Source organism: Meles meles, chromosome 3, assembly GCF_922984935.1.
Source record: "Meles meles chromosome 3, mMelMel3.1 paternal haplotype, whole genome shotgun sequence".
In the NCBI taxonomy this organism is placed as follows: domain Eukaryota; kingdom Metazoa; phylum Chordata; class Mammalia; order Carnivora; family Mustelidae; genus Meles; species Meles meles.
Window position 1 is genome coordinate 89,834,386 of NC_060068.1, and position 12,134 is coordinate 89,846,519.

The 12,134-nt window shown below is 44.9% G+C and overlaps 1 protein-coding gene across 2 annotated transcripts in view; it reads right to left on the bottom strand.

Annotated features, from left to right (window-relative positions):
• LOC123939014 (regulator of G protein signaling 7 binding protein) overlaps positions 1 to 11,560 on the bottom strand; it is a 100,821-nt gene extending 89,261 nt beyond the window's left edge. Inside the window, exons 1-2 of one of the 2 annotated variants that reach the window (XM_046000866.1) lie at positions 10,753 to 11,560; positions 9,690 to 9,856 (exon numbers count right to left, since the gene is read on the bottom strand). In XM_046000866.1, the coding sequence (XP_045856822.1) occupies positions 9,690 to 9,856; positions 10,753 to 10,917 (332 nt within the window). In that variant the 5' untranslated portion in view covers positions 10,918 to 11,560. Of the gene's footprint in view, positions 1 to 9,689; positions 9,857 to 10,253; positions 10,313 to 10,752 lie in introns of those variants that run through there. The other variant, XM_046000867.1, reaches the window with a different exon arrangement.
• Between the last annotated feature and the right edge of the window lie 574 nt (positions 11,561 to 12,134).

Below are 12,134 nucleotides of genomic sequence, written 5' to 3' on the forward strand. Positions count from 1 at the left end.
CAGTCAATACACTTCCAGTCTCCTCTGTACTTAGGTGGGAGCACGGGATGCAGTTCTGGAAGAAGTGTTTGGGTTTATTTAAAAAGAGCTGCCCCAGCTGGGAAGTGTGGCCTTTCCCCTCTTTATCCTTTCCTTTGGACTGCTCGCTGGAGCTTCTGTCATAATCTTGCATCATAAAGTCAAGTTGAGGGTGGAAGGCCTATGCTAAGAGTGAGCAACAGAGCCATGATTTCATGGAGCCCCGTGCTGGTTCTGAATTCCCATGCTGGGGCTGCTTTTCTGTGAGAGAAGAAATCCCGGTGTCTTTAAGCAACTGCTTCTTTGAATTTTTTTGTTCAATGCAGCCAAGTATAAGCCATTTTGATACAGATGCCCACTTGGGGAGCTTTAAAAAAAAATAGCTCAACGCCCAGGCTGCATCCCAGATCATTTAAATCAAAAACTCTGGGGATGGACCTCACGCATCAGCAATTTTTTTAAAGCTTTCCAGGTGGTTCCAGTGTGTAACTCAAGTTGAGAATCATGGCTTTAGGCTGCCAGGCCTCATGTTTAGCGTGTTCAAGAATCCCCTGGGGGGATGGGGTGGTACTTGTTAAAAATTGGAATTTCCACCCCTTACTCTCTAGAGATGTTGTTTCTTTTTTTTTTTTTAAAGATTTTATTTATTTATTTGACAGACAGAGATCACAAGCAGGCAGAGAGGCAGACAGAGAGAGAGGAGGAAGCAGGCTCCCTGCCAAGCAGAGAGCCCGATGCGGGGCTCGAACCCAGGATCCTGGGATCATGACCTGAGCTGAAGGCAGAGGCTTTAACCCACTGAGCCACCCAGGCGCCCCTAGAGATGTTGTTTCTTTAGCTGTGAGGGCACAGGTGATTCTGAGACCGCCAGTCTGGGAGGATCAGCTTTGAAGAAACACTGCTTTAGGTATTGGGCAATGGCTTCAAGTTTAAAGGCAAAGAAGTGGCAAGATCGGAAGAAAATGACAGGAGTATTCATCTAGAATGAGCTAGTGAATAAGTTGAAAGGAAGAGGTGAGAGATGGGTGGTATGGAGACCAACTGGGAGACGGTGCGGTGCTTGATGGCCTCGGGGGGACCATCTGTGAGCTAAGAGGGTGACCTCAGAAATGGGGAGGAGAGGAGAGAGACAGTGGACACTGTGGAAGATAAAAGCTCACAGAGTTTACTGACAGGAGAGGGGTGAGGAGAATTTATTATTTACTGACTCACTTATTCTTAGTGACTAAAGAATACACCAGGGGTTTGACTTCTGGATTCATCCATATATCCCCGCCTTTGCTCAAACTCAGTTAAATGGGTGTAGATTATTAGTTTCCTTACAGCCGCAAATGTTAAGTTGATTTTTGTTAACCTGGTGGGGGAACCTATATTTGCTAAATCAGCTCTTCCATTTAAAGGCTCAGACACTTTACACTAACAAGAGTCTTTTGGACAAATTTTAGTATTTGTTTATATATAAATACATGCATACATACAGACAGACAAGGACTATACATATGTGCATATATGGATATAGACAAGCAATTAAATGTTTTTTCATGTGGTTTTTGCTTTTTTTAAAGTCTTGTAGAGCAGAGGAAATAAATGAATATAGTTACTGCTCTTGAGCTGTGCTTTATGTACATATCCTTTTAGAAGATGGCTTTTAAGGGCGATCCTAATGGAAAAATCATTATTCAACTATTCAATATCCACTGAGCAGATAGATGTTAGGGTGATATTTTATCAAATAACTTTAAACATGACTTGAGTAACCTTAAAATAACACCCTGTCTGCTGATCCATTGTAATAATGAATACCTATGCCTTGGAAAGTGCTTGTAGGTGTACCTTTTTAAAAAAATTTTTTTTATTTTGGGGCGCCTGGGTGGCTCAGTGGTTTGAGCTGCTGCTTTCGGCTCAGGTCATGATCTCGGGGTCCTGGGATTGAGTCCCGCATCGGGCTTTCTGCTCAGCAGCGAGCCTGCTTCCCTCTCTCTCTCTGCCTGCCTCTCTGTCTACTTGTGATCTCTCTCTGTCAAATAAATAAAAATAAACAAAAAAAAAATTTTTTTATTTTATTATTATTATTTTTTTAAAGATTTTATTTATTTATTTGACAGAGAGAGATCATAAGTAGGCAGAGAGGCAGACAGAGAGAGTGAGAGGGAAGCAGGCTCCCTGCTGAGCAGAGAGCCCGATGCGGGACTCGATCCCAGGACCCTGAGATCATGACCTGAGCGGAAGGCAGCAGCTTAAACTACTGAGCCACCCAGGCCCCCCCCCTTTTTTTTAAAGATTTTATTTATTTATTTATTTATTTAGAGAGAGAGATCATGAAGGGGGTAGGGGCAGAGGAGGAAGCAGACTCCCCATTGAGCAGGGAGCCTGATGTGGAACTTAAGGACCCTGAGATCAGGGCCTGAGCCCAAGGCAGACACTTAACAGACTGAGCCTCCCAGGCACCCCTTAAGTGTGCTTTTTTAAGTCTTCTGTTGTTTAAAAGCAATATACTGATTTTACAGCTACAAATCACAAAGAAATAATGGTCCAAAGTAATAGATATATCATAAAATGTAAGTTAATCTAACTGACCAGTTCTTACTGAAGTCTTTGTTGGAACAGGTTTTACAATACCAACTAAAGTTAATGAATGAACAGAAGGGACACATCCTCACTGACTTGGCACACAGGGAGCAAGCATGAATGAAACACGGCTTTGCTCTCTTGTACTTCACCATCTAAATAATAAAGTGACAGTAAATTTTCTGCAAGTTCATTTTAGTTTAATTTTCTCTCTGACTGGAGCATTTGTTAAGAAGGCCCTAGCAGGGTGAAGGTCATTAGATCTGTTCAAAGCATAAAAAGGCTAACTTCAACAGGCAACAGGAGAGCCCCTGTCTAGATTCCATATCACCTGTCATTTTGTAGCTAATGATAACACTGTTCTTTAATTTGGTCTGAGTCAGTACTGTGTCAGTTGCTTATGGTTCTCAAGCAACGATATTAGTACCATGGAGAGACCACCAGCACCTGCCGACTTCTAGCCAGGAAGACGAGAGAAAGTCAACACCGTGTATGTGGACTGTCATGAGGCTCTCCTATCCCCTCCTTCCACCCCATCCTCCAGATACTCTCTCCTGCAGCTGGATTTTGGTTCCACGTTGATACACTAGTAGCTAAATTAATTAGAGCCAAGGGCTGACCATATTGGGAATTCAGTACCTTTGTGATCACATTCATTGCATACAGAAAGGGATCTAGTCCTTGGTCCCAAACTCTACCCCTAATGTGAGCTAAGTGAAGTCTTGCAAATGATAAAGCACTGGGCACTGGGGAGTCTTTGTGTGGAGGTGTTGGGCAGAGCTCTACCTCCATTCCCACTGGGCCCAACAACCCAAAGTGTTCATTCTCCTACAGGTGGGCCAAAGGAATTTGCTCTGGGTTGAATTATGTCTCCTCAGCCCTAAATTCAGATGTTGAGGTCCTAACTCTTAGTACCTAAGAATGAGATCTTCTTTGGAAATACATTGTTGCAGACATAATTGTTTCCATTAGTGTGAGGTCAGATCAGAATAGATCAGGCGCCCCCAATCTGATATGACTGATATGATATGACTGGTTACCTTACAGAGAGACAAAATTTGGACCCACACACATACATCGCGGTGGGCGGGGGGGAGGGATATATGAAGATGAAGACAGAGGCACTTTAACAAGGCAAGGAACAAGCAGGACTGTCAGCAAACCCCCAGAAGCTAGAAGAGAGGAACAGATTCTTCCTCCCACCCCTCAGAAGGAACCACCCCTCCCTACACCTTGATCTTGGATGTGCAGCCTCCTTCTGTGAGACAAGAACTTTGTGATATTTCTGCCACCCACTGGGGCCTACTTTGTTGCTGCAGCCCTAGCACACTAATAGAGAATTGCTCTCCAGTCCTTCCCTTTGATGGATAGCATAGGGAACTCCCCTTTCATTATCTGACCAGTGAGAGTTAGCATTTTTAAACCAAAAACACCTGTAATAGAAAGGGAGTGGGTGGCTTGGCAGGCTTGCCAGCCAGGCCTCTGGTACTAATAAGGTCTCCTCCATCATGTGGATTAAGAAAGCTGAGGGGGCTGCCTCCAGGCTCACCAAGCACTTCCATACTCTCCCACCCCATGTACTGGCTGCCGTCTTGGCCTCACTATGGACAGGAAGCATTACTGAGTGAGCTGCCAATCTGAATGCTCCCTCTCCCTGCCCTCCTGACTTCCTATCAGACAGAACAAGGAACAAATAAGAACCAGCTGAAAGTGGGACTGGAAAAAATGGGGCAGAAAAGTCAAATAGGTGTCAAAACTAAAACACACCAAAAGGAAAAAAAAAAACAAACAAAAAACAAAACAGGAGGAGAGGTGGAAGCAGAAAAGAAGAGTAAACGAGGCATGGTTGGTCAGGAAACTAATTGCTGGAGGAAAAAAAATCTGATATCTCTGGGTGTGAATCTCTATGATATTCATTATATTATTCCCAGAATCCATTAGAAAATGGAGATTCTTCCTGTGATCCCGTGTGTTCACATCTCAACAAACTTCTGGAATTCAATCATCAAACTTCGTGCCTGATGCTTATTTTATTTTTTCTAGCTTAGTTCTGTACCCAAAGTCTGTGATTCAGCCTGAATTAACACAGAACACTGGAATGATGAAGCTAGAAGACTCCGTCCCTCAGTTCAGCCCTTTCATTGAGGTGTGCAGAGAATGTAACAGACTCGTCCAATGTCACACAGCCTGTACCAGAGCTAGGCCAAAAGATTTTATAAATATGTAATTTATGAGGAATACAGTTTGATTTATACAAAGAAAATCTTTCTAAACTACTTTTGAACCCTCACATATCCATACTGTTTTTAAGGTATTACAGAAGCCTTGGGTCTCCTGGGTGGCTCAGTTGGTTGGGCATCTGACTCTTGGTTTTGGCCCAGGGCATGATCTCAGGGCTGTGAGATCAAGGCCCATGTCAGGCTCTGTGCTGAGTGTGTAGCCTGCTTGAGATAGTCTTTACCTCTGTGTCTCCCCTCTAATCATGCTCTCAAAAACATTAATTAATTAAAAAAATTAAAGCCTTTTGATAGCCATCTGGGAAGCTTCAACTTAGAAGATTCCTCCAAACATCATGTAAGGAACTAAGATAAACAAAAATTTATTTCAACCAAAGTATTTGAAAAATATTTGATGGATACATTTATTTTTCATATAAGTGTATCATGATGTCCTGAATTTTGCATGTCTTATGAATAATTACCTGAACACAATGTGAATTTCATAATAGTGTAACCATGTGCTACTCAGTCTTCTGAGTGCTTGATGTATGTTCACGTTCAGTCCTTAACAATACTGTATGATTCAATCTCATTAGCTATTAACCCCATTTTCTGATGAGAAAACTGAGGCAGGGAAGGACAGTATCTACCCTTATCTGAGGTTACACTATTTGTAAAAAGGCAGGGCTGAGATTTGAAACAGGCAAAATCTGTGTACTTAGGCCAGTGTGCCTGTCTGCCCAACGCCCAGCCCACTGGCCACAGCATCATCTCCCGGCATCTGCTGGAGGATCCTGGCGCCTCTGGGGCCATTCCTAGCCTGTGAGCATGCACTGTGCTCTTTTCTCTTGGATCTCAGGACATGTTTGATGGAACTGACGCCAGACCGCGGAGCGATGGGCATGGGTTCTGGTCTTAGAGCAGCCTTGGATTGGCAGAGTAACCTCTGAAGGCTGGAAGTCACCTACCTGGCCCCACAGACCCTCTCAACTACTCCGTGGGGCGCACGACAGCCAGTTGACAGAGAAGGGAATTGAGATTCAGACAGTGAAGTAGTTCCATCAAGGTCACAGAAGATAGTTCTCTGCCCAGGTCTGCCTAAATGCTAAGTCTTCACATATACTTGCCCAAGTTGCCTAAAGCCGCTTGAAAGCCTCTAAATCTCCTCAAATACGAAACAAGGAAATGGTGTTGTATGAGTACACTCTGTGCCCTGAAGGCCTAGGGATTCTTCAAAGGTATTTCGGAACTCATTTTGGGAAGGAAGTCCAAAGTCACTGGCCCTGATAGCCACCTACCCCTGATGTGTGTGTGTATACACACACACACACACAGCAGGGCACAGCAATGCCACTTGAAATCTGCCTTCTAAGTCTGACTTTGCACATGTAGATGGAAGGAAGATTCTGCTGCTAAAACAAGTTTGGCGACCGTTCTAGCAAGGGATCCCCGAGGCCCCTCTTAGCTTTAGTACCAATGAGAGGATCAGCATCGTAAAGGGACAGTAGCTGTGGTCACTCAAACCAGGCAGAAGAGACTGGGGGTTTGGCTCTGTCCAGAAAACATCAGTGGCCTTTGAAAGAAAAGGATACACTGCAACTTTGGCTGACCTAGACACAGTCTGAAAAGCTGTTGTAAAGATGTCTGTGATGATGGCCTTCTTGCCCAGGGCCGGCTAGTGAGAGACACAAGCTCAGTTTTCTTGGGGTCACCATTCCCTGAGGGTGTCATTTAAGGATAGAGGGGTCTAAGCATCTGTGGCTTAATCAAAACTCATGGACTTTTCTCCTCTTCTTTGTTTATCTTGCCTCATCCTCTTATTACCCTGTCCTACCTTCAACCCGGTCTCCCTCCTCTGGCTTCAGTGCCAGGTGATAAACAGGAAAGGAGGGGTCTGTGCTGGTTAAGAAATAAGTCATTTCATTTACCCCTCCAAGTCTTGCTTTTGTCCCACCTATGTTCCTACTCAAAGCAAAGCACTGGAGTTTAGGTGACAGGTGTCAGGCCGGCATCTTGATGAGTGCATGGAGAGTCAAGTTTTCTGTTTCCCCATCCCTATAGTTCCCACCCCTTTCACTAAAAGGTGTGTATGTAGAAAAGAATAAGGCCAAGTGTTACTATTCATGGTGATAGTGATCAAACCTTTCCACAGGACACTTACTGAGTTATATTTTACACATCATAAACTTCACTTATTTTGAATATGCAATTCAGTGATTTTTAGTAACTATTTAGTTGTACAATCATCACCACAGTTCAATCTTGGAACACTTCCATCACCCCAGAAAGTTACCTCAAGCTCATTTGCAGTGACTCCCTGTTCCCACCCCCAGATCTAGGCAACCACTAATCTCCTTTTTGAGGTGTATAGATGTGCTTTTTCTGAGCATTTCATGTAAAAGGAATCATATAATAATGTGGCATTTTGTGACTACTGTCTTTGATTTAGCGAACTCTTCTGATTCACCCATATGTTAGTGTGTTTTTGCATTTCATTTCTTTTTACATAATACTTTTTCAAGTGGCAGCATTATGTAGAAGAAAGATCATGGATTTCAGAAGCATGCAACGTGGGGCCAAATCACAGTCCTACCACTTCTGAGTTGTGTAGCTTTGGGGAAGTTCCTTAACCTCTTTGAGACCCATTTGTAAAAATAAGGATAATAATCATCTCTCCCTCAGAGGATTATTCTATGAATTATCTGGATTGTGCTGGCAAGTGATGGGAGCTCAAGAAATCTAGGCTTTGTTTCTACATTCCCCAGGAGGCTTTGCTTTTCTTAACCCTGCATCAGAGTTTAAGGTGAATGCCACAGGCTCCCTACCAGCTTTCACATTAAACTTGACATGAGAGTCAACATAACTAGCAATGTTAGGAACAGAATTGCACCGAGAAGAATCATCACATCCTTCATTAGTGAAACCCAGATGGTAATAAGCTAAAGGGATTTCCTTCGGTCATAATGCTGTCTTTTTTTTTTTTTTTTTAAAGAAAGAAGGTTAAATTGTATTCATTATTTTAAGGAGAAAATGTTTCAGATTCTCTCCTAGAACACTGTAAGAGTAGGTCTTATCTTTGCAAGGCTCTAAAAACAACATATTTTCCCACTAAGTCTTAGAAAACTGCTCCCAATAGTATCGACTCTCAGGTAACATAAAAGTAAGTAGCAAGGGGCTACCACCCCCTGAGTGTATCAAATCCTCAAAACTCAACTTTGAGTCAGTAGTTTCGGACTCTTTCTTTCCTGAAACTTTGGAAGGACCTGAAATTCTTGTGTTTGGTAATGCAGACTAAATCGAACTCTTTGTTTCTTTTTCCAGTCTATCTTCTGTGATTAGAACATGTCACTGTTTGAGTTTCTCCTTAGAGAGGTCCTGAATATAACCCCATCATACAGTCTTGGACACAAAGTTGAGAAAGGTGCTACTCTTTAGGTGTAGCTGGTGCTCTGGGCATAACATTTCCTGTTGTTAAGCTGTTTTCCCTTCTGAATCATTGTTTATCTACAGTTTTTATTCCACCACTGTTCCCCTTTGTGTTTCTGATTGTTTTACCTCCCTTCTTGTCTGGGATTTATCACAGCTGCATTTCTTCCCCGAATTCCTTAAACACTGAATCCCTTTCCACCTTCTAGATGGAATCCCATATTCACTTCCTGTTAGGCACAGTGTAACAGTTAAAACAGAAAAGGATGAGGGTTCTAACTATTTCTACCAAATGAAATAGGTTTGTAATACACTTTTTGTCTCATTTCAAGGACATTAGATACTGTGTCTTTTCTCTTGATATAAAATACCACTTGTTAAATGCAGTTACTGAGAAAGGCAACATCGGGCTTTTTAATCTGTATATACCAATCGTCATGATACATATATATACATATATTATTGGCATTAAAAATGACAGAGTGATTTCTTCAAATGGATAATTAGATTCAATTCCTACACACGATCAATCTGCAACTTTATCAGATTAGTCTAATAGACTTGAACTTTGATTATGATACAGACATACACAGATAAACAGATAAAGGTTATAGCCAGATGGACTCAAACACTTAATGTATTTCTATAAGGATTCCTGTGTTCCCTCACTCCGTGTTCTTACTTGAGTGTAGTAACTGTTGACAAAATCCATGACTAACATCCTTCCTGATATTGAGAGATCAGTCTCAGAAGAGAAGTTTCTGCTCGCTGTATTAGCACCTAAAGTAGGACCCGGGACCCATAAGGGGGATAAAAAGAGATAAAAATAATGGGGAGGGGCACATGAGCCAGCCTAGGTTTAGATGGATTTGTGAATTTCCCAAGTTTTCATAAAAATTTTCTTCTGTTAAAACTTTCCTCTCATACACTACAGTGAGGAGAGTAATTTATATCCACGACTTTATTTTAGAGATTTTATTTTAAGTGGTATCACAGGAATTTATTTCATGGTATAAATAGTTTAGTCAATCTAGGATTTAGCAAAGCTATTCTCTCTACTGAACTGGACTTTCGTGCCATAAATGTTCAGCAGATGACAAATAATCTCGAGGCGTGATGACTTAACTTCATTTTGACAGCCAAACATTCTGCAAAAAAATTCCGAAGCCCTGCATCCGGATTTGTGGACAGCATACAGCCAGTTAATTTTAAAAAAGAAAACTCACGTAATGACCCAGATCTTGAATATATGTATATTTAAGAATCACACAGCCTTCACATTGTAATTTGGCACCTAGTTAGTCTGCCTATAGCTCTCGAAAGAGTCCTGGCTCAGGGTGATTGGTTAAAACCCCAGATTTGCACAGATCACTTCTGAGGTCTTGACCACCAGAAATCACTGCCAGCATCCATGCATCAGTATATGAATGACGAAAAATAATGCCAAGAGTCTCCTACCCTGAGATGGCAGCAAGTTTTTGGTGTGCCTGACGAGCCATTTCACAGCCTTTGGTTCTGGTCTTGTGCATTTCCGCCCGGAGTGAGGGGCAGCTGACAGAGACGTCCCCGATAGAAATGACCAACTCTCGGTACAGGGCCACTTGCGTGTTGAACTCCTGGACAAGCTGGAAAAGAATTGACTTTCTTTTAGGAACGTTTCCTATTTGGGTGTATACAAACATGGGTTTTCAGTGACCCCTCAGCCAACTCCAGAAGTCTCCAGCTACAGACTGCTTAAAGATCAAGGCACAAAGATGTAAGTTTCTCTTTGTCCAAGGTGAGTGTTTATTTTCATCAGTAAGTACCGGCGCAGAAGCTCTATTTCCAGACGTCCTCCCGCCCCCCCCACCCCCCCCCCCCCTTCAGTTTCTGAAGAGCAAGAGCATATGCCACTCCCAGGTCACTAGAGCTTGATACTGGGAACTCTCACATCTAATGTTCCCCTTTACTACAGCTAAGATAAGGATTTTAAGTTACGTGGGGAAGAAGGCCAAAGACAGGTTGCAATAGGGAAAGGTTCACCTCCTCCCAGGCCACTGAACCAGAGACTGGCTTAGGATCCTGACTGGAAGACCGGCCACAGCCTTTGCGCTGGAACCTTCGTCCCCTCTGCAGCGCCCCGTGTGCTCCGTTTGGGTTTATTTGCTGCTATCTCCCCACAAAGCAGCACCCCCACCTTCCCATCCCCTCCCTCCCTGGTGAGCAAGCCACTTCACTGTGTCTTTCGCATCCACCATTCTCTGAGGGGGTAGAGCCATGACTTACAGCTGCTGACCCTAAGACCCTTGCCGTGGCACTTCTTTGCGGGGACATTACGACCCGGGTGTCACCCCGAATCTGGGGACTGCAGATTTAAAAATAGTGCATGTGCACGTGATCGGCATGGAGGAGCCGAGGGTGGGGGAGTGGCTGGCAGTCAAGCAAACGATTAACATACAAGATGCCCCCACCTCCTCTCCAAAAAAAAAAAAAAAAAAAAAGAAACAAGAAACAAGGAAAAAAAGGCGCAGTTTTCACCTACCATCTTGCAGTCGTCCAGGGCTCGTTGGGTTTTGTGGGCGCTTTCGGAGTTGCTGCCCCTGCGCTCCCAATCCCCGCTCTGCAGCGGGGGCTTGCTGATCTGGAAGATCGAGGAGCGGGTGGACCGGCTGGGGCGCTTTTTGCGCCCATTCGGTGCAGAACTCATGCATACACATCCACCAAGCCGAAGCCGCTGGTGCAGTGCGCCCCGGCGCGGGCGGCCCGGTCGTTGCCCTGCGCGCCGCCAAGCAGCCGGAGCCGGGAATCGAGGCGCGGCGCTCACAGGGTTGGGGCTGGCTGCGCGGGTGGGTAACCTTCAGCTTGAAGGAGAGCCGGGAAAGCGCTGGCTGTGCCGTGCAGCATCGCTTCCACTGAGCAGCGAGGAAGGGGCTCGGTCAAGTTCTGCTCAGCAGCATTGCCGGCCCTGTCCCGGGAGCTGGGCGCTGGCGCGGGCTCGCACTATTTCCCCCTCGGCATGGATCGCAATGCTGGGCGAGGAGGAACGCGCCGCCAGGCGGTTCTGAGTTTCCATTCAGATGGGGGAGCAGCTTTCAAAGCCTGCGCTGTAAGGTGGGGGTGGGGGGGCTGCGAGTGTCGCTCCGGCTTCAGTGTCTTCCCGCAGCGGCGCTCCGTCGTCTTTCCCCTCCCTCCCCCCTGTCGCCGGGCCTGGAAGGGCTGGCAGTCCCCGAAGCAGGCAATCGGCTCTAATAGGCTGCCTTGATCCCCCGTCTCTACGGGCTCATCTGTTTGAGGATCCCAAATGAATCCGTGGCGGGACTGGCAGACGCCGGGAATCGGTCCGCCTGACGTTGTGCGCTGCCCCGCACATTGATAGGACGGGAATACTAATGTGATGCGGCCAGAGAACCCCCCCCCCCCTTCTCCCTCCACAGTTTATGCACTTACCCAATCAAATCCCCGGGAACGTCAGTTGCAATATTACTTCATCTGCGCTATTCTTAGAAGCGCAAAGTGTCATCAGAGTGGAGCACATTGCCACATGCTGGGACCTAAACATGGTTTTCAAACCAACCTGTGTGCGTTGAAGGCCCTCACCATCTCAGGCCATCTGGGGGCCACAGATATAATCAAAGCCCAAACGGAGGAGCAAGCGTGGTTTTTCATTCAAAAGGAAATGTCTTGATTGACCTAAAAGGAAAGCCTTGTTTTCCTGAGTGTGTTGCTGCTGTAGTTGTGTTTTCGTTTTTGTTTTGTCTTTGTTGGGCACACAGGGAGAGGGAACTAGCAGCCGGTAGGGCAGAACGCACAGTTTCAGTGATATTGGTCCTCCTCCCATTTTCACCAGTAACGTTCCTGGTCTTGCGTTCCAGAGTGTCCAGACTGTTCTGTTTCCCGTTGGAGACATAATAAGAAAGAGCCACC